Source organism: Aphelocoma coerulescens, chromosome 3, assembly GCF_041296385.1.
Source record: "Aphelocoma coerulescens isolate FSJ_1873_10779 chromosome 3, UR_Acoe_1.0, whole genome shotgun sequence".
Taxonomy (NCBI): Eukaryota; Metazoa; Chordata; class Aves; order Passeriformes; family Corvidae; genus Aphelocoma; species Aphelocoma coerulescens.
The window spans coordinates 4,781,887-4,807,265 of NC_091016.1; the positions used below are offsets into that span (position 1 = coordinate 4,781,887).

Sequence of the window (25,379 nt, forward strand, 5' to 3'; positions counted from 1 at the left end):
AAAAATTATTGAAAAGGCTGGCCGGCTCTGGAGCTGTGACACTCTCTCATCAAACTCTGGACTTCAGCCAAGTTCATCTGTTAATGGAGAGCCACAGCCAGGGCCTCCCCCCCACCACCACCCCCTCGCTCCCTCCTCTACCTCTTCCTCCCTCCTAAAAAACTAGACATCGATTATGTCTGTGCTTTTCCCTTTCTATTCAAGATAAACAAAGTGCTTCAAGTTCAGGGCACACCCTGGGACCCTTGACAAAGCAATCTATCATCCTGTCTGCTAAACCAGTCTGGCCACACCACCGCCGAGGAGACTAATGCTTCCAGTGTACAATTTTCCCTTTGTGCTGCTGCCCTATTACTAGTAACCTCTTTTCTTCCCTACCTTCCCAGGAGCAGATGTGCTTGACCACTTTGCCTAAGCCCCTCCTGGCAAAGGCATTTTTTGCTGAAAGCAACGTCAAGAATTAAAAAAAAAAAAAAAAGAAAAAAAGAAAAAAAAAAAAAGAGCCTAGCCCCCGCCTGCCCCCTCCTCTCCCCGACTCCCATCTCCATCCCTACATCCACCAAAGAAATCCAGCACAGAGCTTGATTTTTCCTTCCCCACTGAAGATTTCTTTTTAGGGAGTGAGTTCAGGTTTAAATCATATCCACTAATTCATTCTGACTTGCAATTAAATGCAAATACACTTTTATAGCCAGCATGGACTGTATTAATTTTAACAGCAAATGACAAAATAAGAATACAGTCCCTCCAATACCAATAATGAATCGCACTATAAATCACGTTAGTGGTCACATTCATTAAAGCTTGTAAAGCTCTTGGAGATCCGCGGGCGTGATGTGCCACCAACCCACAGAGCAACTTCAGCTCACACGGACCCCACCGCTGGCACCCACATCCACCCCCAGTCCCTCCCAGCAGTGCCACAGGGAGCTGGTGCTTCCCAGGTGAGCCGTGCCGGCGAGATTCGCAGCCCACTATTGAGGGTGGGTCTCACCACAGGGCCGAGGCATCTGGGCAACGTGGTTTAAGTTAAGGGAAGGGCCAGGCTGGGTGCTCTAAAACACAGGGCAGTCACAGAAATTAATAGGAAACCACGAATCACCATTTAAGGGCACTTCCTAACAGCTAGCTTGGCCTTTCCCTAATGCTCCCGGCTGCCGACAGCGCTTACCCCTTCCCCAGGTCTACACAGCGCTCCATTTGCTTGCCAGCACTAAGATCCTCTGCACCGTTTATTAGCCAACATGGGGGAAAGTGAGGGTTTTCTGGCTCCTTTGTTTTGTTAGGACAGCTGTGTGCCATTCCCACCCCCTCCCACCCATCCTCTCCTAAAGAAATAATTAAATCCAATTAGGACCAGAAAGTAATTTACATTTTGGTTCTGTGTAACATGGGGAGGTGGGGGAAGGAAAAAGAAAATCCCATAAACCACGTTGTGATGAAATTTCATCCCTTTGCTACTTATTTGTCTGCTTTTGCTTTTGAGGACAGATCAGGCTGCACTGTCCCTCTTTAGAGGCTGTACATTTTGGTGTGTGGACCAAGAGGGAGACAAGGAAGGTGGAAGAGAGAAAACTTGCTCCCATTCCCTGCTCTGTGAACAAGACAGTTCTGCTAGGCAGCCCATCCTGCTCCTGCTCCTGCTCCTGCTCCTGCTCCTGCTCCTGCTCCTGCGCCTCCCCTCGCTGTGCCGGGGGCTCCTCTGCCGCGGTTTACTGATTTACAGAACCTTGGTATGTGAATGGCAAAAATTCCTTGGCATAAGTATATGTTTGCTGATCACATTTCAGATCATGTGTTGTTCATTATTATGACTTGCTCAAAAACAGTTTTGCTACAGTTATGTGGGTTTGCCTTCGATATTTTTTCCTCTTTTAGTACATTGAAAACATCATGGCACGGGGGGGAAGAAAATGAGAAAATGTTTTTGTATCTACACCACCTCAAAAGTCTATTTTAAAAAATTACGGAAAGGAAAACAAAATATTCCAGGACTGGGAAGCAAGGGGGAAAGGAAGATTAACAAATCATTTCTTAAAGACCAATGTGATGTCAAATTTTCAAGTGGAGCATTTTCCTTTGGATGTGGATGGAATTATAGGTGGATTTGATATTTACAGACTGCTGAAATCTCTAAAAATATATCCAGCCCAAGTGAGGCATTGACTTTAATTTGGTGGATTATTTAAACAGCCAAGAGAGAAGATCTTTTTGCCAGGCAAGGCACCAGTGTCAGGACCTTCTGCATCACAGGGCAGCAAGTCCAGGACACACTGATTTCTAAAAATACTCCCCCCCTTGCCTTCTGCAGAGAACTTTTTTCTGAGTTCACATTCTGGCAATTAGAAAAGCAAAAAAGTCATCACTCCAGAAAAAATTGAAAGTTTCCGAACAACACCACTGTTTTGCTTTCACCTGTGTTGTAAAACTCCAATTAATTCCAGAGTTTGCTCTGAACTTCTCCAGCGATCTACCTCCATCTTTGCTCGTGGGAGATGGTCCACGTGGGTTTCCCCTCACCACGCGGGTCACCTGAGCACTCTCCGCGCCCGGCGCAAAACACAAACGTTTACCTTTTTGTCATTCTCATATAGTAAATTATCCATCAGATTTCAACATATCTTACTAAAGCAATTACATCAAGAAAATGATAGCGCGTGTGGAATCAATTATGCATGCACTTGGCCAGGGACCAAAGGCTATGAAGTCGGAGAGGGCAGAATCGTTCGACACACACAAATAAAAAGCCCCTGGATCTCGCAGATGGACCCCATCAGTTCATCTTACTGCCGAAAAAGTTCATGCACTTAATAATTTATTTGTGTTCTGGATACTGTTTCCCAGCTGAATATTAACAACTTTGAACTGAACCACACTTTTAGCGTGGTATGGGTGGAAGTCATGGAAGGGCAGCAGCAGGTCTCCTCCGAGGTTAAAATTATACTTCTGCTCCTTCCAGAATGGTCCTTTTCCCTCTCCGTTTATTTTCTTTCATTAAGCAGTTCCTTTAATCAGGGTATCCATTTCACCCCTCCGATTCATCTTCTTACCCAGTGATAAACTCTCCAACCAAAGCTGAGCATCAATTACCAAGGCTGGACAACCGAAGGGATGAAGCAAAGGCAAGGCCCCGATCCCACAGCCAGGAACTGCGGTGCTGCCAGCATGAGAGACAGGGGACAGGGACCGGGCCAAGCCCCAGCCAGGCAGGAGGGGTGGTGGATGGCCTCCGGTGCTGGCCGGGCGCGGATGCCCGGGCAGGTTATGAGAGCTGGGCAGGCTTCCAGCCAGGCTGCTCCCATTTTCCCCTCCCAGGGCTGGATGCATAACACCTTGCCCGGACAGGCAGGAGAAAAAGACCCTTCCTTGTGATGAGGCAACTGGAAGACTGGAGTGGAAGAGGAGCAGCGCCAGCAGCACGATTTGCTGCTACGAACAGGGCACTCCCTGCCCTTTATGCAGCGTCCCCCAAAGGCACGGCCACCACCCCAATGCCAGCAGCAGCTCTGCACCCACAGGCAGCACAGGATGGGGCATAGGGCACAGGCTTTCAACACTGGTCACGCAGAGAAGGGTCCAGGCACCGCTACATCCTGCCCTGCTGTCACCTCTCCCTCCAGCCCTGGCATCTCTGGAGCACAGAAAAGAATTCTGGTCTATCTATACATATAGAATTATTTTTTAAAGGAATGTCTCCCCCAAATGGGAACAATTTCCTTCTACACTTCCAACCAAGTGTACTTAACATTAAAAGAGAACTGATAGAACATATTTAATTACTCAAGGTTAGACTCCTAATTCCTCAATTCACTAAAGGAAACTTGGCAAGAAGATGCATCATTTTGCTGCTTTCTACTGGAGCATCTGAGGGAGAAGAGCCACTGAGGCAGCTAATACACAAAACATGATCAAAAGTGATTAACAACAGCTTCATATGCAAATTGCATTAATGAAGGAGTGCAAAGTCATCATGTAAATTAAATATGTCAAATCTCTTGGTGAACTTTCAATCTTGAGAAGAAAAAACACCGCTTTAATTTTTTTACATCATCAATTTTCCAAGATTGAAAATCTAAGAATCTTGGTGCTATAAAACAATTTTCACCTTTTTTTTCTCCTTCAGCAGCCTGACAGGCTGGCCTGATGTGTGCCGAATGCACATGTTAATAGGCCAATCAAAAATGCAAAACAATTCGCAATTACTGCAAGGACCTAATGGTCATTAGAATTTACAACTAGGTAATGAACTAAAGTCTGCCCACACCATGCATATTCATAAAGCAATTTAGCCTTTGAAGATTAAAGAAGTGCTTAAAATTCAAATGAGCTTTAGCAAATTATCAGTAAGATTCATCCAAAAAGCAAAAGGGTTTTTCTTCCTGTGATTTCCTTATTTTTTTAATGCAAAATTGTTATATCTTCCAGACGGAGCTTCAACTAAACACAGGGCTCCGAGTCAAGCCAAAGGGGCTGGAGACAAACAGAGGCAGAAAACATTGTTATGGACTTTGTTCAGAAAACTAAGCCCTTAAGAGCCAAACCTATCTCTAAACATGGTAATTTATCAAAAGCAGCACAGACTTGCTCATAGGCAGTATTGTGTGCCGCTCTCCGAGAGCAGATTAACAAGATTTCCACCACCCTCCAAAAAAGCCTTTTTTCCCTCAAGTCACATCTTCCATGTAAACAGCAAATGTATTATAAAAACATTATTTTCATCAAAGTGCAGCAGCATTAATTTTAGGGACTCGCTGCATTTAAAAGGGAGGGATGAAAAGATCTCGGCACCGGAGCGTGCCACTGAGAAAGTCGCTGTGCTCCCGGGGAGCGGAGCTGCAGCCGCCGAGTGAGCGGAGTTTGCGGGGGCACCGCTCAGCGCCGCTGGCCGCTCCCAAACTTGGCTCCGCTCTCGGCCAGCCCCGCCGGGGCCTGATCCAGCCATCCCAAAGGGTGCAGAGCAGGGGAGCGAGATACGCTTCTGCCAGAGATCCCAGGAGGAGGTTGGGGAGGGAAGCGCTGGCTGCCTCCCTGGCACCCCGACTTTGAAGGATGGATGAATGTTCAAATAATTCCTATTCCCACTTCACTAGCCTTCTCCAACCTCATGGCTTATCCTACCTGCACCCCTGCAGAGCAAAACAGAGGATGCCTGGATCTGTGCTAATGCCTCGTTTTTTAACATTTACTGAACAAAATAGGACCTGGTGCCGTGCAACAACCGCAACAACCGCAACAGCAACATCTGGATTGGCCACGAGTCCCCAGTTTTAAGCAATTCCCCCCAACACCAACATTACTTCACACAAGAGTCCAGGGAAGGCCAGTATGAGACGTGACAGCATAAATCAGAATTAGATTAAAAACAAAAGTTTAGAAACTACTGCCGGGCCGCCGAGCTGTTGAAGGCCACGTCTCCCAAACTGCCTTCAAGTCATGTCCCCCATTAGGAGATTTTTTCCCCCCCTTCTTTTTCTGTTTCCAGAGACGTAAAAACCACACTACTGGGCTCTGAGCATTCCTTAAAATAAAGCAATTAACTTATTTCCAGGCTCCAGCAAGTGATCGTGACAGCTTTCCCCCCGGCAGAAAGTGGGAGCCGTGGTCCCTGACCCCCGGCCAACACAAAAGAGGCAGCCCCAGCACAATGCCTGCTGTCAGCAACTGAATTATTTTTATACAGGAATTTTTATCTCTATGGTACAAACAAGTATGTGTCTGTGCTGACTTGTTAAGCAATCCACTTGTATGTAGAATAAGATTTTTTTTCCCTGCTACCAGTCACACAGCTCTAAGATCAGAAGAAATACATACTCTTTGAAGCTCCTCAAATGTTTTAGTTAAAAGGACAGCAGTTGTTTTCAAAGATCCAAGAGTATCTTTATCAGAATTTAATTTTTCCTTATTGATTTTTTCTAACGTAACACAAATTTAACATAGGACAGTTTATAGTTTATTACAAAATAATACAGCCTCTATCTCTTTTTCCAAATGCATCCCACTGTGTTCTAGCTCCTCAAAGAGAACAAGGCTCCTGGACTACTGTTTCTCGTTGCACAGCAGCAACTCTTCCCTAAACATGAAAATCAGCATCAGTAATAGAGAAACACGGGGAAAAGCCCCCGGCCACCCTCACACAGTAAATGCTCCGAGCACTTGCGATGCCCTGGCTGAAGAACGACAGTTTTGCTGGTCTATTCTCCTGCTCCACAAAGAATAAACTCAGTATAAAATGCAACAAAACGCAGATGATTCATCCAATGTCAGAAAAAAACCCCAGCTGTGACGCTGAAGCAAAGTAATGCTGGGTGACAAATTAATTGTTGTGAATATGGGGGGGGGAGGAAGGATACAACACAACACATTTTTATTTTCGCATTTTATATTTCCCTACCTGATAAATCAATTAGGCAAGCAATTAATGCAAAATTAAACTCCTTACTTCCTAAAGGAACAAGGAACTGTGATGCATAATTTTAAAAAGGTAATAGCTGTAGTAATAGCAGTAATAATAACAATAATAATAATATTATTATTATCCACAACAACAATAACACCACTAAAGGCAGGGCTCTTCTTTAAGCCTTTGTTGTTCAGCAGTAATTCCATTGTTTATTTAGGCAGAGGTTTTTCTATCTGCAGCAAAGATCAAATTGTAGGTGTAATTGTTCAGCATCTATGCAAAGCAGGGGAGGATGGAAGCAGAAAGTCCTTGGTTCTGACTGACCAAAGCTCCCCAGGTCTCCCTCCACCAGCACACCCACACCGGTGGGAATCGTGCACCCTCTGAAGCACCCGACAACGCCTACCTGGAAGGGCAGAGAGGAAGCACTGCTTCTCCTGGCACCTATTTCACAGGGACAGCGAGCCTCCCTGCCTTGTCGGCAATGCAGTTATTTGGGTTTTGCTTCTTGCCCCATTCTTGGTGTCTCAGCTATTAAGTGTGAAAAACAAAAATCTGAGCTGTAGCTGAGCTCTGTACCCACCAAACAGGGGGAAGTGGTGGGATTTTTCTTTAACAGCAACCTGTTCAGGTAAAAAGTTCCAGCAGAATTGCAGCAGGCAAGCGGGGAGAGGTCTCCGGGGAAAGCGGAGAGAATAAACACTTTGGTGCACTGTCTGCAAACCCAGAATTCAGCAGCTTTTTTTGGCAGCCAATTTGTTTCAAGTGTTTTGTTTCAGGGAACGTATGTATTTTTCTTTGTGCATTTTGTGGATTTACTACAACCGCTCCTGACAGCTGTTGATTCAGTTAAATGAGCACATTATTAAAAATCCTCGAACACAACCACACTGAAAAACAGACACCTTTGGACGGAGCTGAAGATTTGAACACACAAGAAGATGCAAATGAAACCTCTGGAGGAGGATGTACAGCCTGGGCTGTGCCCAAGCCAGGGGGCAAAGGGGGCTCCAGCCCTGTTTGTGGTGACTGTTTTCTTTGTTTCAACCAGACCCAGATGCTAAAAAAAGAATGAAAAGCAATGCCAACAATCCCAAGTATAAAAAATAAATGTTTGCTAATACTTGAAAAAATTACATCCCCCAGCGGGCTGGAGTTAATGTGCTTCAAATAATTCTGCACCGTGCCCTGTACTTTGTTTTCTTTTCTTACTTACTCTCCAGTTTTGCAGAAGAAGGGCACCTATTCAGAACGAGGAGGGAAAGAAGAGGATGTTTTCATTTTGCTTTAGATCAAAGGCAAACAAGAATGCAAACTGTGGCATATTGAATATTTTTTTCCACCGCTGTCATTCACACTGGGCTATCGAAGTTTTATACAATTCCCCAGCCCGGCTGCATATTAAGCTGCCTGTGTACAGCTTTATTATAGCATGGTGCTGAGGAAACATTAATATTCCTGTGTTGCATCTGACAGGACATTTACATGCGCCCATCTGAGCTCACACCTGAGAGCTGCTCCAAGGTACAGTAGCTGTGCTCCGATTGTAAAGGCAAATGAAGAACACAAATTCCCTGCTGGGATCAGGGCTGACCTCGCCACACCCCACACCGCAAACCTTTCCCTCGCCAACCCCAGGCAATGCCACCTCCGAATGAAGAATGAGCCACCAAGTTACCAGCCTGGGTGATAGAAGAGTAAAAAAAACCTCGCTGAAATATTTTAAAGATGCACAGCGAGTGCAGCTGGCCAATAAAGGTTGGAAAACAAACTGGCTGAACCCCGTGCGGGATGCGTTGCATACTAAACCTGATTAGAGAGATGGGGAGGATGTTTATGGGCTTTAAAACGCGTTTGGCATTAACACAGGAGGGTGTGAATAATGTGAGCACTTGGTCTGCTCATCCATAGGGGTCCACAGCCACCGGTCCCGCTCCTGCAAGAGTTTGATCCACGCCTGGCGGAGCAACGCGCACCCAAGATGGGGGCCCTCCGGAGCGAGCTGAGTTTCATGGAAATTCATTATCAGATCATCCCAACCGCTTGGGTGGTTTGTGGGTCCATTAATGTGCCTGTTATTTTTAAAAGTATGCCATAAATCACAGCAATCCATGTACTGGTGTCTACCTACGTGGGCCCAAACCTGCTACATCCGACGTCACCAGGCGTCAGGCTGCAGCTACTGTCTGTGTACACAGTGAGACAAAATTATGTTCATTAGCCCAAGGGAAAAGCAAAAAACCCACCACCCAATGGTAATTTTAGGGCCATGCTACCAGTATGAATATATATACATATACGTAAGTCTTAATGTATTAAAATATATGGACTTGACGTGTTTTATGGACTTGTGCAATACCCCAGTAGCTGGCACATAAACCCCAGTGCTCCCGGATGGAAGCTGTGTTCAAATGCCTGCCACAGGGAGAAGACGACTTCCTTGGACTCGCAACATCCCTGGCAGCATCATGACCCGAACAAAATCACAACAAGCAGAAAGGTAACGAGAGATCCTCAGCGATTAGCTAAAAAAAAAACCCCAACAAAACACAAGTGGCACTGTGCCAGGCCATGTCCAGCTTGATGCTAAACGCCTTTTATTGCACAAAGCTGGTACTAGTGGACACAAAAACAGACCGAAGCTTGAAGGGAATTTTGTCCAAAAAAATTTCCGTAATGAGGATGCATGCAGGCAAACAACTGGAGGCTCTGCTCCCCTTGCCTGACGGTGCCTCGCAAGCCTCTTTAATTGTCTTTATTATTTGAATGAAACAAGAAAGAGCTCGTGGGCTCAGAGTTGCATATACAAAACCGGGTAATGCTAATAGGCCTCCTCCTCTTTAAAAGAGGCATTACCAAATTATGGGAATGTTTAGGGAAGACTTTACTTCTCCCACCGGGCTAATTAGAAGGTGTTTAATTTACTCCCTGCCTCAGTTTCCATCACCCAGCATTCGTTGCTGGGACTCTGCACACAGAGCCTTGCGTTATTACGCGCATGATTTTCAAAGCTTTTGGCACGTGATGCCAACGTGCACCTTTCAAGATCTTTATGGAACTTAACGTGTGCCAGGCTGCCTCTTCAACCACCAGCATTTTGGATGCGGTGATGCTTCTGCTTGTGGACAGCTCCACAATTCAGTGTCCCTTGCAAGAGGAGAAAGAACAGAAAATATACTTCTCATCCTCTCCGAAGATCTGATTTGCAGGAAACAAAAAAACCCACTAGAAATATTCAGGGCACCACAACACTGGGATGCTCCCCTGGAAGGCAAAGGCAGAGGAAAACTTTCTACCCTGTTTCTGTGCTTTGAGTGAACTCATATTTGTGTTTCCAATAAAGAGCCATTTTTACATTAACTGTCTGGAACAGCAGGGAATAGGAAAACTAACACAATCTTTACCGCGTACAAAGGATGATATTGGTGTCATGTGCTTGCTTCTTCAAAAAACGTTATTTATAAAAGGCAACAGGGAAAGCAGGGAAACTATTGACTCTTCTCTGTATCCCCGTGCGAGCAGCATTACAACAACTTTTTGATCCCCTACATTTTTTACATTTTTCCCCCCCGAGAAGTAAATTTCACAGCCGCACAGGCCACCGCCTTTAATTAAGCTTTCAAAAGTCTTCTGACAATGCCAACAATTGCAAGACACTTCTAGAGCTCAATCATGCAATCATCGTGACACTTCTATTTACAATTTGTCTTAGAAAGAGTTTCTCTGACATTGTACTTTGACAAAACAGCCAAGCTGCCGGTTCACAACCTTTCTCTGTCTTATTTACAAATACAGCTTGTACGCAGCGCTCCAAATCTCGGGAGCGGGAGCCTTTGGGTAGAACCCTCACTATTTTTTCCTGCCTGCAATATTTTACCCAGCCTGTGCTCTCTGTTTCTTTGTATGAGGAAAGCAGACAGAATTTGACTTCAAAATCTTCCCATAGTCCTTCTTCCCCTTCTCTATCTTTAAGCTTTCATGTTATTGTCCAGATGCAATGCTAACTATTCAGTGCAGACAGCAGTATTTTTTTGTCTCCAGAACAAAACACAACAAGAAATCGACATTCACAACCTACCGAATTATAACGGCAACTACTAATAACAGCCCAAGAAAATTTCTGCTTAAAGATGTTACTTCCTGAGACCTGTAATAATCAAATACACTCAGTCTGAAATTTAGTACCAAATGACATTCACCTTCCCCCGACTGCAGCAGACAGAGGGATTTCTTACATTATTTTCCCACGTGTTTTATTTGAATGTCACAAGCAGCTTGAGAATATAGGATTCGAGCAGTAAAAACGACCTCCCCTCCTCCTCCCCCTCTTTGTACGGTAAATAGAGCATCCGCGGATACACACTCGGCATCATACAGGGGAATAAGCAGCAGCACTCCAAAGTGTTCCCCCAACTGCATCCAAGTAACATTTAAGATCCTTCTTCACCCAAACCCCAACCTTTCATTAATTCCCTCGGATTTATACATTCAACAAACAAACCGCCAAAACCTGACATGGGCGGGCGATAAATATTTCCTCAGCCTTTACAATAAGTGAACAGCGATTTTACGTTCACTGATCTCCAGATACTTCAGTTAATATTTCCCCCTATTGTAAAATACGAGAGCGGATAACTAAAGCCCTGCCGTCGCCCTCACTGCAAATCACGGGCTGCCGGTATCTGGTGGTGAGCCTTTGACATACATATTGATGAAAGCTGCCTCGTTGGACCCACACAACATATCCTATTAATTTTCAGTTAAATTTATGGCATTTCAGCTTCAGTGCTGGATCAGCACCACTCAAAATTTTATAGCAAGGCAGAGCTGTGCACAGGCAGACACCCACATGGAAGAGCCAGGTACGGACATATGCCTGCACCTATACGGATCCCACGGCTGCTGCACACGTTTCACACACACATGTAAGCAAGCTCCTGTCCTCATCTCTGTCTCTGGAAATCGGCAGGATAACGAGCAGCCTAGTGACAGTTAAATCAGACATCATTTCTCCCTGCATTTGAATGAGTCGCTGCCTCCTTTCTCGTCTGTAGATCTTTAACCATTACTTAAGATTCTCTTCTACTGTAATACCCCAACTTACGGACTACAAAACTGCAGGCAGGGAACAAACTGCACCTGGAGCTCACCCACAGCACCTCTGTATCTAGGGCTAACCTGGAACACCTCTTCCAGCCTCACAACTAACTGGGTACATTTTTATATTGCTGCAAAATATGTATTTTCTGGTCTCTTAGGAAAAAGAATCACTTCCCCCAACTTTTGTGTATTTTTCCAAATGCACCCTCTGTCTTTTTTGTTTTAATTACACACTCAAATCTTTTGCATTTTGCATTCTTGAACAGAAGTCAGATATAAATAGCTGAACTGGAAGAATTTGAGGTTCTCTGCAGGGGCCTTCCTGTAGCCTGAACTCCACAGTTCAGGCTCCAAGACTCTCACTGGAAATTTTACTGCTGGACTCCACAAACTACTGGCTACGAGCAGTGGTCACTCCAGCTATCACCACACTTCTTTGTGACACGAGGGAGCTGAACTCATCCAAGTGAAAAGGGAGATGAAAACACGAAGGGGAGGAACAGCGCAAGACCCCACAACTCCTGGTGCACCTTCTCCTCCTCCCAAAGGCAGGCTGCATTTCCAACCAACAGGAATAACCAAGGGACCCCAGCGTCACTCGGCTCTGGCCCAGCCAGAGAGGTGCAGAGAACCTGCATTCTTGGACTTCCCATCCGTAGGCACAGCTGGGCACCACAGCCAGAAAACTTGGAGCAGAAGAGCCCTGACAACTGCAACTCCATCTCTACTCAGGACACACTCACGGCTTGCTCTGTGGACCTTCCTGCATGACACCAAGCCTGCTCCCAGTCAAGCCCACCTACGTCTAAGAGCGAGCAGGGTGTAAGAGAGAGCAGGATCAGGCCCTGCCACCATGCCCCTGTCCTCAGCCACCACCTCCACCCAGAGAAGCATTTACAGTCAGTTAAAACCACGGCCCTTTCCGAATTAACAGCCCCATGACGGCACGCAAGCCCAAATCCTCCTCGCTTCGCATCACCCGCGCCACACGAAAGGGAGACTTGGCTCGCTGAGCCTCCCGCGCCAAACGAGTGCCAGAGCAAATCCCTCAGCAGAGGAGGTTCCCCTCATGCAGAACTCCTCGGCGTGGCCATCCCTTCAGCCCAGGGACCTATCTGGGACCACGGGGATGACAGCATGTTTAATTCTTGCTTGACAGATACTGTGTTTTGTCTTTTGAGCGGAGCGGCGCCGTACGTAAATACAGCGTTACATCATACCGCCGCTCCTCCATATTTGGTGATTTAGTATGGCTCCAGAGCTTGGAAGACTACAAATCCCTTCCGCCAGGCTCCTGCTTCATTAATCATGCCCTACACTTCTGCTCGCTTTCCATCAGATTGCAGGCAGCACATGGAAATGGGCACTGCCCTCTACCACTCTGGGAAAAAAAACCTCACCTTTAACATCCTTGTCTGGGAAACTGCAATACAGGGAATTATTGGGGGTTTAAGTCTCATTCAAAATGTAGCTCAGCAGTAGCTGAGCCTCCGTTTCCGCTTAAATGTAGAGATATTCACATTTCAAGGAAATACCAATTACTCTGCAGAAACAGCACAAGCTCATTCACATGACGTCTGCGTGTGCACGCACATGGCTCTGCACACAGACACGTGCGCAGGCAGACACCCATGCACCGATATGGATCTGCTGCCACCACAAAACCTCCAAAACTGCAGCTCTCCAGCACAGTTTGGAGACCAGCTTGGAGGCCAGGGAGGCTGAGGATCCCGCTGAACCTCCCAGCGCCTACTGCCCTATTATGGTTTAACTTTGTGGCCAAAGCAAGCCCAAGACAAGCTCCAGCACATCATGTGATGATGTATTGTGCCTCCAACAACCCCGAGCGGTCCTGTGGGCTCCCCGAAGAGAGGTACCAGCAGTGCCGCATCCCAAACAGCACTGGAGGGGGAGTTTGAAACTGGTTCAGGCATTCGTTGGGGCTGATACGCTGTGGTCTCGCCTTTTTCGACTGGCAGTATTAGCGTGGTTTGAACTGATTTGAAATGCTCGCTGCAAATGGGCAGTACTTTTGTTTACTAGCAGGGTTTTAAAAGCAGAGCGTGCCTTGTTACACTACCAGGGCTCTGGGATTTTCTTTCACATGGTATACTGTTATTTTTTTAACCTCATTTGTGAAAATACCTGCATGGCCAATGGCTGTCTGATTTTTTAAAAAAATAAAAAAATATGCTATGAAACGAAATTATTTACCCTTTTTTCTTTTTTTAAATTACATTTCACATTGTTTGTTGCACAAAACAGAACTCTGCCTTGGACATTTGTACGGCTGACATGTGGTTGTGTAAACCGCAAACAAAATCAAGATACATCTGTCAAAACCACATCAGAGACAAGAGAGAGCACAGCGAAGCATTTATCATTTGGCTGAGGAGGCAGGCTGCAGAGAGTAGCCTTTCCTGTCAAACCAACCTTTTGAAATTTCCAACATGCCCTTAAACTTTTCGAATAAGCATGTCTGTGCGCTTCAGCAACTGCCCTCTCTACTCTGGCCTGGCCAGTCGAAAATGGCATCTTAAAGTCAAGGTCGGTGGTGTCACTTTGCCATGGGGCTGTGTTTAATTACAGTCCATACGCTGACAGCCAATATGGAACCAAGGCTGGCTGATGCTCGGTTAACTCTTTCACCCCTGACTTTGCCAAAGACTCAAAAGCTCCTCGCTTTCTCGCGCGGCAGGCTCGGAACCCTCCTCCCACGGCACTCCGGCAGGCGAGGCACCGGGAGACAGTGACTACAATGCAGGCAAATCACGAGAGTGGCCTCAAACAATACCGCCAGAAACACCGGCTGGCACGGCACGTGCCTGTTGCTCCTGCCGCTGTGCAGGCACCAGGAAACACCGCTAACCCAAGGCAGGGAGGCCATGGACACCCCGGCCGCCACGGCGAGCAGAACACACAGACACACTAGTGCACGACTGCCAACATGCTACGTTGCAACTGAAACAGAAATAAACTCGCAAACACTTCTCCTTGCTTTAATTTACCTGCTATATGTTCCTGTTTAGGGCAAATTCCTCTAGATGACGTTGATAAACAATCGTCATCCTCTGGCGTAACCTGGATGCCAACCTCCACAGGATTGGATGCTTTTTTCAGCTCACTTGGTGAGGGTGAAGGTGGCTTATCCACAGCCTTCTCTAGGCAGAGACTGCCATTGCATTGTTTCCGTTTGTGCTCAATAAAAATAAGAATGTCCCCCAACGGAAAGTTCATCTGACACTGGCCACAAGTGAGGAGGTCGTGGTCCCCTTCCGGAGCTCCCAATGTGCCATGTTCAGGTTCATCATCAGTGAGAATGGCTTCAAGAGGTTCGGCTGCAGTTTGAGAAACAAAAGGAGAATGGTTAGAGCTCTCGGGAAAGGCACCGGGCGCGGGGGGAGGAAAGCGCCGAGCCCCCTCTTCATGAATATTACACCCCGCTCCCAAGTCCGCCTGCTCCCCCCCAACCAAACCCATGCAACACGGCTGTCAGCACAGCACTGAGGACAGGGATTCATCAGTTACAGGGAAGAGATTTTGCAGGAGCAGCTGTAGCATGCAGAACTCAGAGGGCAAGCACGGCAACTGTTTCTGTGTTGCTACAGGAAGGCAAATTTCTGACTCCTTGAACAATTCGGTGCTAAAATTAAATGGACAGGCTGAAAGAATACACTGTGAAACTCTTGTGGTACTACGACGAGAAGGGAAAACGGTGTTTTATTGCTAAATGTATTATTTATGTACGTGAATTCAAGGCTAAAAGCACTGCACACGCTCTCACACACATGGGTGTGTATCTTCCACCAGCCAGACCAGACCCACTTTCTAAAATTCAGAAACACAGCAGGGACAGAAGGAGTTTCAATACACACACTGCACATTGCCTGTTCAGGCTGTGCAGGTAATGTGTGCATGTGTGTAAAAGAGAAGAGGGGGAGAGCCAGCCTGCATGGCCACACACACCCAGGCACCCGACACAGGGGGCACATCCAGCCCTCAGAACACACGTGCAGATGGAAACACATGGATTTGTGTCACTGTCCCCATCGGCCCGTTTGCGGCTTCCAATTTAAAAAAATCCTGAAGGCGGTAGTTATTCGAAGGGGGGGAGGAGGGGGGATGGGACGAGGCAAATAAATAAATAAATAAATAAATATGGCAGAAAACCAAAATGATAAAAAGCAAGTGCAGCAGAAATGCCTTCGGGGCGGGGGAGGCACCTCTCACTTTTGAGCTACTCCTCAGGATCCAAATAAACAGCAAATTACCACCGAGTCCACTCAGAGATATTAGCTGGATAGGATATTTTTTAGTACTTAAGGAAATCAGGCAATCAGTCATTTCGCGTTTTTTAATCCTGAAATAAGGGAATGCTTAAATTATCTTGAACAAGTTAGCACTGGTGGCCTTCAGCATCTAAAAATCAGCCTGGCCAAGCAACTGCCACATTTCCTCGCAACAGTGAGAAGCGCCTTCTTTAAACTCAGAATACCTTGCCTAATGTTGTCAAAGTTGACAAATTTTCTGAATGAGCTCCAAAAAGCTTCATTATGAGGCTATTTCTGCTCACAGAATCGTCAGTGGATGCTTTAACGAGGCAGACTCAGCTCTCTTTTCTGTTGGCTTATTTTTTTTACGTTAAATTTGCAGAGAAATACCTTGGCAATCCTGTGCAGTCTCCATCACTATTGCCTTTCACGAGGGGGAAAAAAAAATAAATACCAGCAGCATGTTGGTGTTCCTCTGTCTGCGCAACACAACAGGCACGCTAACAGCAGCGAGCAGGAGGAGAGGGTACTACAAATACAACCCACATCAAAACACTGCCAGGTAACGCAAGTGAGACAGAATACAACTCCTAAACAGTTAATCAGCCTGACCTTCTTTAGTTAGCTGCCAATTTCACATTTAATGAACTTAAAGCCACAGAGAATCAAAAAATAGATTTTAATTTGACTGCACAATATTGGAACTGATTTTGATAAAGTGCAAAAATCCAGTGAACTCAGGTTAAATTTATTTCAACCCTACCTAGGCTGAATATTGAGGAGGAAGATCTGGAGTAGCTCCCAGTTGTGCTGCGTAAAATAATACTGAAAGAGCACACTACCTCGCCGTACCTCAGCTCCAACTAGGACACAGGGATCCAGTCCATCATTTCTTGCCTCTAGTACTACTTCTAATTTAACATAAGGTCAACCACAGGAATATGAAGGTTACATTCGTATTAATAAAAACAATGTCTTAATCGCTGGGGCTTTCTTCTAAACTTACAGACCGACAGGAGAGGAGGCACAACGTGCATCTCATGCTCCTCGGGAAGCCGGCAGAGGAGCAGGCTGTTTCTGCAGGATTGCCGGGCATGGCGTTTTTCTCCCCAAGCCGTTCCTTGCGTTCAGACCGAGGGAGTAAATTATTGCAGGACTAATTCCACCGGTAGCTCGCTGCACGCCGCAGACAAAGGTATTTTGCGAATCTAACTTCGAGCTCACCGACCCTCCGCAGCAAAAAGACACAAAACCACCCGTGTTCCCCTTACAACTGGCTTAGCGAGGAGCTCTGCATAATCATTACTCAATTATAATGTTTTCCCGCGGCCTGATTCCTTTCTGACGCTGTCACTATTATTTAGCAGGGGAAGGTAACCCGCTGCTTCGACACCAGACAGTTAAAAGTGGCACTGAACAAAAATAGACTTTGCTAAAAGTCTGTATGGACTGGGCTGATTTACAATCAAAACCAGGAAATGAAGTGGTAATTCAGAGGTTGCTGATTACACCTCCACATTTCACCTAATTAATTTTATAGGAGGCAAAGTTCTTGAAAATAACAAGATGATCAAATGTACAGATATAAAACCTGTAACCTCAACATTTTCTATGCTCTTAACGTAAATTATTGCTAATTAACAAGAATTATATACTAATGTATGAAATACGGCTGGCACCGTGTTCGCTGCAAAACATTTGGCTCCTGACGGAGGCAAAGGCAGCAAAAAAACCATGCTTTTTATTATTACTGCTACTTTTAGAACATAATATAGAATACCAGGATTACAAAGAAAACACCAGAATACTATTCACCTGGTCTTGCTTCTGATTTGCAGGATGTATCTTTTAATTCTGGGGCAATCAAAATTCCCTGCCTGGGTCCCTAATCATCCATCTCTATTTTTCATGCAAATTGCCCTTCCACCAACATGTCTTTTCAGCTTTCCCCCTTCGCCCTCCTACTCCCCCCTTCTTCCCCCTGTTCCCAGCCACCAAAACAACCGCACCGGCAAAAGCGGGATGGATTTTGGAGTGTCGGGAGAAAGGAGGTACTGGGGCTGATGGGGCGGGGGGGTGGGGGGGGGGGGGGTGTGCCACAGTACGGTGCGGGGAAATGCCCGCGGGGCAACGCGGATGCGCTGCCGGGGCATTTCCCCGCACCGTACCGTGGGAAGGATGGAGATGGGTTGTTTAATCCCAAGTTTGTGTCTTCGGATCGTGCGGTGCAAGGAAAGGGAGACTTGGGGGTACAATGGGAACCGCCAACACGTTTTGGGGAGGGAGGGGAAACCCGGGGAGGGGGAAGGCGAGCATCCCCCGCTGCCTCCCGGAGCAAGCAAACTCCGCGCAAAATTAAGAACAAAGAAGAAGAAGGAGGGGGGGTGGGGGGGTGGAGGGGAGGGAGCTGGGCGCCCTCCCCCTCCCGCCGACCGGGAGGCAGCGGAGGAGCCGGCCAGGTTCAAGTTCGCGGGGCTGCCCGGTTGTTTGATCTCGCTGTGCCTCCTAGCGACCGAAGCGGGCACGGAGCCCGCCCGCCGCCTCCGCCGCCCCGGCCCCGGCCCCGGCCCCGCCGCCGCATCCCCCGGCGCGCCGCTCCCCCGGCCCGGCCTCCCTTTCCCCCCCCAGCTCCCGGCCCTCCCATACCCCCCCCCTCACCGCCGGGGCGGCTCTCGCCGGAGGGACCCCCCCCGGGCCCGTCCCGGCCGCCGCTCCCGCCCGCACGTGCGGGAACTCCGCGCCGGCCCGCGGGTTTCTCGGCGAGAAGCAGCCGCGGGGATCCCGCCCGTCTCCGCTGCCCCGGGGGGCGAGTCGGAGCCCCCCACCGCCTCCTCCGGTCCCACCGCGATCCCCGCTTCCCGCAACCCACTTCCAGGGCTGCCCAGGAAAAGCACACCCCGTACCCCATTTTCAGGGGGGCCCCCACCCCCATAAGCCAGTGATGCTGTACCCCATCCCCAGCTAAGCGATTAAAAAAAAAATAACAACAAAATATAAATTGAAAAAAAAAAAAAAAAGGCGCCCCGAAAACTAGCGGGGAGAAGAGCAGAAAAACGAGTGGGGGCAGGGGGAGGGGCTGAGCCCCCGACACCCCCCGGGTTTTAGGGCAAACTTTGGGTAGCCAGAGCCCCCGGCCGGCCCTGCCCGCGGCGGAGCGGCCGCCTGCATAGAGCCAGCGCCGCTTCCTTCGCTCCATGTGCGAACCTGGCTGGAATGTCTGGGCGGTCGAGGGGGAAGAGAAATCACGGCGGAAAGTTTGGGGGGTTTTGCGAAGGGCCGAGGGAGCCGGGGATGGTTGGCAGGAAGAACTGGCCCTGGGTTTTCTGCAATCCCTGGGAGGAAACAAAACCCGCCGGGAGTAATGGGAGAGAGAGAAAGGAAGAAATAAAGAAAAGGGGGGAAAAGGAGTGAGGAGAAGCATGCAGCATTTCCCCTTCCCCCCGGCTCACCTCGAGGAAAAGGGGATTTTTTTTTCTCCCTTCCTTCCCACCCCCCTCGCCCCAAACCTTTCCAGCTCGAGTTGCCTTTTGTTGTGCAAAGAGCGCTCCCGCTTATCTTGCATCTAGCCCTGGTGTGTGTGGTGGCGGCTGGAGGGAGGGACGGAGGGAGCCGGAGAGTTTTTGTTGCGAACGGTGTGGTGGGGCTCGGGGTTTGTTTTTTCTCTCCCGGGGAGAGCGGATTTGGTTTGGGGTTGAAATGCGGCGGCGAGAAAGGGCCGTTCGCGGGTGTGAGGGTGCGAGTGTGTGTGTGCGTGTCTGTGTGCGCGCGTGTGTGCTCAGCCCGGGCTCGCTCTCGCCTGTGTTTGTTGGCAGGAGGCTCCCCGCACACGCGGTGCTTGTAAACATTCAGACACGAGATTTTTCCCAATCAAAATCCACTTCCACTTTTTTTTTTTTTTGAAAATCTTCCAAAAAATAGTAAGCGAGCGGGAGAACGCGAGGCGAGGGCGAGGAGGGAATCCCAGCCGGCGCGGCGCGGCTCGGCTCGGCTCCCTCGCCGCCCGGTGCCGCCCCCCGCCCCAGCCCCAGCCGGAGCGGCGGCGGGGCGGGCGCGGGGCGAGGTCGGGGCGGCGGAGCCCCGCACGGCGCCGGCCCGGGGCGGCGGGGAGCGGGGGGCGGCGGGACGGCCACCCCGCACCCCGCGGCAGTAACAAAAGGGAGGCGGCCCGGCTCGGTTGTGCCCCCCCCGGGAGGGCGCCGCGGGGCGAGGGGGCGAGCCCGCCGGCAGCCCGGAGGGCTCCGGCCGCCGGACTTTCTCCGCGCTCCGCTCGCCCGCACATCCTGCCCGCCCGGCCACCGCGGTGTCCGGCGTCCAGCCTGCCGCTCCCGTAGGAATTTCTTCCCACTTTCGGCCGGTTGTGCCCCCGGCAGCCCCGCACCTCGCCCGCGCCTCTCCCGGTGCCGGGGCGAGAGCTGCCGCTCTTGCCGCCAAACAGCGCGGAGAGCGGGAGGCGAGAGGCGAGCGCGGAGTGGGGCAGCGGAGTGCGCGCCGGCGGGCGAGGGGCACGGGCAGAAAGAGAAGAAAAGTCATCAAGGTGATTAAATTAGAGAGGGAGAAATTAACCGGAATGCTGAGAATCCCGAGCCGGCACTGAGTTAATTTTTTTCCCCGACTCGCTCACTCGCTCTCACTTTTAATTTTTTTTTTTTTTTTCCCTGCTCTCGCTCGAATTAAAAATTAAATCCGTGAAGGGGAAATTAAATAAATTGCTCTCCGGGTTACTTACGTGAAAATTCCCGTTTGCTTAAGTGCTGGGGTTTGCCTTGCTTGCGGCGCGACATGGTGGGTTGGTGGCTTCGGTGGCTTGTGAGTCGCTCGGTTCACATCGGGAGAGACGGGTTAGAGAGGAAGGAGACTCCAGAGAAAATATCTTCATCAATGTCTTTTGACATCCAAAATAAATTAGAAATAATACAAAGATGGCGCAGGGAAGATGAATTGTGGGATAGCAGTCATGGCTTTTTTTTTTTTTTTTTTTTTTTGTGCAAGGAAAAAAAAGAGAGAGAGGGAGAGAGAGAGAGAGGGAGAGAGAGAAGGAGAGAGAGAGATGAAAAAAATGGCAAAAGCCCCCCTGAGCTGCAAGTTCAAGTGCGGACGTGACGTCCCTGCGAACTTGAACGTCAGGAGCCTGGATGGACAGAGACATACAAAACATGGGCAGGGCAAGCCGGGGAGAGGGGAGGAGGGAAGGCGAAGGCAACACCAATGGACACTCATCAGGGGCTGGACATGAAAAAGAGAGCAGGACAAGCCAATGGACAGTGATCGCAGGGGGGAGAGGGGAGGGGGCGCGGCGGGGGGGGGGGTGCACCGGCCGCCCGGCGCACGCTGCCGAATGGAGCCGGGGGGCCGGGGGCGGAGGGGGCGGCGGCCGGAGCCGCGAGTGGCCGCGGAGGAGCGGGTGCAAGAGGAGACCCGGGAGAGGGGCGAGGGGGGGAAATTAAACACGCACACGGGGAGAGAGAAGGGAGGAAAAGGAGCGGGAGAAAGCGAGCAGGCAGGCAGGCAGCGGCAGCTCTCGCACGCACACCCCCGCTGGAAAAGCAAACACATCCATGAAGCCAGAGCCGGTCAGAGAGGGCTGCGGGGCAGGCTGGCCGCGGGCGTGGGGGAGCTGGGGGAAGCCAGGTAGGACCGGAGACCACCCAAAAAGCAGGGGGGGAGCATCCGGCTCCCGGCTTCCCCGCTCGCCCCCCCCCATCCCCCTCGAAGCCGCCGAGTCCCCTCCTCCCGGGAGCTGCGGCCCGTCCCCGGGGGACGGCGGCGGCGGCCCCGCGGGGAGCTGGGGGGCGGCGGGGGTTGGGGCCGGGCCGCGGGAAACTTCGGCGGCGAGCGGCGGGCCTTGCCCCGGGGGCGGGCGGGGGAGCAGTGAGCGGAGTTTGGCGGGCGAGGAAGCGGCAGGCACGGGAGGAGAAGCCGCAGGAGCGGGGTGGGGGGGAGCGGAGGGCGGCCGGGACCTCGCAGCTTTCCCCGCGGGCTGCTCGCGCCCGCCAGCCCCGGAGCCCCCCTTCCTCCCCCGGCGGCGCTCCGAGCCCTGCCCGCAGCCACGGGCTCTGAACGAAAGCGAAACGTGGGGCTGCCGGCGGCGGGGCGGCGCGGGCAGCGGGCTGGCAACGGGGGAGGGCGGGAGAGGGGGGGAGGCGAAGCGGCAGGAGGCACCGAGAAGTGGCTGGAGTTGGGAGGATGCGGCGGCGGCTGCAACTTCGCCAAAAGGACCCGGAGCGAGGCGGACGCTGCCGGCACCGGGAGGGATCAGGTTGCGGTAGAAATAAGCTCTGGAGGCGAACGGGTGTGCGGAGCAAAGTGCGGCTGCGAAGGGAGTGCGAGGGGGTAACCGTGCCCGGGACGGCGGCGGACAGCCGGAGCGGAGCGCCGGGCGAGAGCCCGGGGGAACGAGGAGCTGCCCGCCGCCGTAAGGGAGACTTTGCCGGGCGAAGCCGCGGCCGCCCGGGGGAGCGAGGGGGCGGCGGGGGCCGGGGCTCGGCGGGGACCTGTTGGCGGGGCGAGCCCGAGCGCGCACCGGCGGAGCTGTCAGGGGCCGGGCCGAGCCGCTCCGCCGTGGGATGGTTTCAGCTTCCCGCCAGCCGCCCCCCGGCTCCGCCCGCCGCCGCTCAGCCCCCACTCGGCCCCCGCTCCCCTCGTTTATCCACAGGCACGGGGATGCGCCCCGCGGCTGCCGGGGCAGGGTGCGGGAGCAGATGCGGGACCTGGCGGGGGGACCCAGCCGCAGGTGACAAGAGCGACGGCTCCTGGGCTCACGCCGCTCGCAAGGCTGGCTGTGCCAGGCGTGCACATGTCCCTGCGCGAAACGCGGGCGTGTGTGTCTGTGCCGGAGATGTAGATATATATATGGGGCTTGATTTATATCTAATGGTACGTATAAAGCTTTTGAAGGTGGCTGCAATGTAAAAAGTAATGACTTTATTACCCCTGAAAGGTTCTGCGGTTCGCAGTTAACACTCCTCTGAATTACAATTCATTACTCTCTCTAAAGCCAACCTGCATCAGAACACCTACCTGTGCTTATTCCCAATCACAGGCATCGTTTCATTGATTTTCTTTTTTTAAAATCATAGCAAATTAAGCACTTGGTGACAACTAAATCTGTTTCATTATCGTGCCGTGTTTGAGATTCCAGAGGTGACTTCCCAGACCGCATCTCAAAACCTACAGTCAGGAGCTAATTTTACAGATGCTTTCATGAATGGCAGCGAGGATGTTCTTACCATCAGCATGCCCTTAATTCCAGCACCGTAAAAATGCCTCGAATTAAATGGAAACTCGCTGCCTTAAAAATAATATTTCATCCTGGCTGGATAATTATTAATATTAGCATTTGATCGCTACAGTGCTGGGCTCCCCCTCGTTCCTGTATCTCTCCCCCCCCCCAGCGCTTCGCATTGTCATGTGATTGGAGGGAGATAACAAACCTCAAGAAAGAAAAGGAGTGAGAAGACATTTTTAACACGGCATGACCGCAGATTAATAATGCAGGTGGGTTTTTATTTCATTGTATTTTTAGGGGAAGGGAACGAGGCTGTTTAACGAGCAGTCGTGGACACAAAGTGACTGTATTTACAGTCCTTGATGTGGCTTTCGGTGGGTAATAAATTATGACAATATTAAAATTATTTTCTGGCAACCCAGCTAACTGCGCTGGGGACTGTAAAGCCCCTACTGATTCCATTTATGCCTTGTAATTGCGGTCCACGCTCTCGCTCTAAACCTTTTGGTGTATATTGTGTGTAAACTTTTAGCTAATAGACTTTTTTTTTGAATGGAGGGACTTTTCTCGGTACTTCCTGCCGTATACATTTTGTCTCTGATCTCTGTATTTAATGGCCAAGTCCTGGTTTATGCTTTATAATGTGTTGACAAGTTTTCTAACAGACTTTCTGAAATAATGCACATATATTCACGTCGGTTAGAAACTCCACAGTATTTTTAGAGTCGAGTAGATCTATATCCTAATGCACTGAGAGGGAGTGTAAATCATAGAGGATTTCATAGCCCTTTCAGTAGTTTTCTGTATGAAGTATGAGCAGCGTGGCCTCCAGACGTAACCTTTTAGAAAAAAAGACAGTGCTTTTATTTTATGGTGTAAAGTGCTTTTAGCTTCAGGGCTCTGAACGTGAATGTGGTCAACAAACAGCTCTTGCGAGGGAGTTTGCTACAGCTTCAGCCCAGTGCCGGGCGCTGCCTTCGCTATGGGGAGGAATGCGGGGCCGCCCTCGGCCGCAGGACCGGGCTGAGCCCCTCGAGACACGGTACCCCCCGCCGGGTCCCCCGTCAGTGTCCTGGGCTCGGACACCCCGCGGAAAGGAGGGGTCGGATGGCCCCCGGCGCTGCCGGAGAGGCTGATGGTGCCAGCAGGGTCAGCCCCCCACGGGGACGGTCCCCAGCGCGTCCGGGCGCAGGGGGGTGAGCTGCCTCTGAGCTGGCCCCGGCACCGGCGGCAAAGGCAGGGCCAGGGGCACAGCTGGGGCTGGGAGCACCCCAGGAGAGCTGTGGAGCAAGGGCGCTGCACCCCGTCACTGCCCCACTGCACCCCACAAGCTGCCCCTCCTGCATCTCTGCTTCCACTCTGACAGCACCTCTGTGACACACCGAGCATCTCTAGCCCTGTCTGTACCTCTTGCACACTGCCGTCGCTTGCTGGGTTGTACCAACAAACCCAGTGCAAATGGCAGGTAAACACAGTGAGAAATGCCCTAATGCTGACTGCTAACACCCAGAAACACTGGCAGATTGGAAGAGCAGGTGAAAACAAACCCAGGCCAGCACAGAAGATGACCCAGTGATCACATTCTATGGATTGACACAAACTTGTGTCACCTCCTGCTCCTCCGCAACCGTTCTTTGCCCAAGCTGCAGGGGATGCCTGGCAGTCCTGCTGCAGAGTTTGGAGCTGCTGTCACCCTGGCCATGTTATCAGCTGCTCTTTGGCTACGGACTCCTAGCCCCAGAGCAAAGTCAGCTGGAGGAAACGTGGCCCTACACCTCAGCAAACTGAGGTACACGCTGAAATCAGAGCCATGCTGGGTTTCAGGCTGCCTCCAGGTGGAAACTAACCTTAGAGAAGGGTCTGTCTCATTGACTGAGTGCCCATCCCACCTCAAACTGTCCCATGTGAACCAGAGCCCTGAGACACCAGCTCGTGCCCTGGAGCAGCTGAGAGCAGGGGTGGGAAGCCATCCCTGTCCCACAACAATGGCAGTAACCTGCAGTAGCAGGACAGTGCCCAGGTGAGAACATTCATGCTGTAAAAATTAGTCTAAGATTTACATCTACCAAAATGTATCTGTCCCTTTCCTCATACCTCAGCTCTCTGCCTGAGAAATAGTGTAGTCCTCCCTACATTCAAGCACGTGAGATACTTAGAGGTTGCTGTACAAAGGGACATAAAACTGTCTAACATTGAGACGTGTGGCCTTCCTCCGTCTCACAGGCAGGCACACAGGACTGGGACCCAAAGGTGCAAAAGGAGTGTGACACAGTTCATGCCACATACTGCTGTCCCTGCCTATCTGCTAATTCAGTGACAGACTTGGCAGTGGGTGAGTTCAGCAACTTTGGTGGGCAAATGTTCCTGCTTCGAAGCTCCAACT

At 50.3% G+C, this 25,379-nt stretch overlaps 1 protein-coding gene across 4 annotated transcripts in view; it reads right to left on the minus strand.

Annotated features, from left to right (window-relative positions):
* Window positions 1–25,379, minus strand: part of BCL11A (BCL11 transcription factor A) — a 136,797-nt gene that overhangs the window by 50,372 nt on the left and 61,046 nt on the right. For all 4 annotated transcript variants that reach the window (XM_069008899.1, XM_069008898.1, XM_069008900.1 and 1 more), the window contains exons 1-2: window positions 20,498–20,847; window positions 14,509–14,838 (exon numbers count right to left, since the gene is read on the minus strand). In XM_069008899.1, coding sequence (XP_068865000.1) covers window positions 14,509–14,838; window positions 20,498–20,552 — 385 coding nt within the window. In that variant the 5' untranslated portion in view covers window positions 20,553–20,847. Of the gene's footprint in view, window positions 1–14,508; window positions 14,839–20,497 lie in introns of those variants that run through there.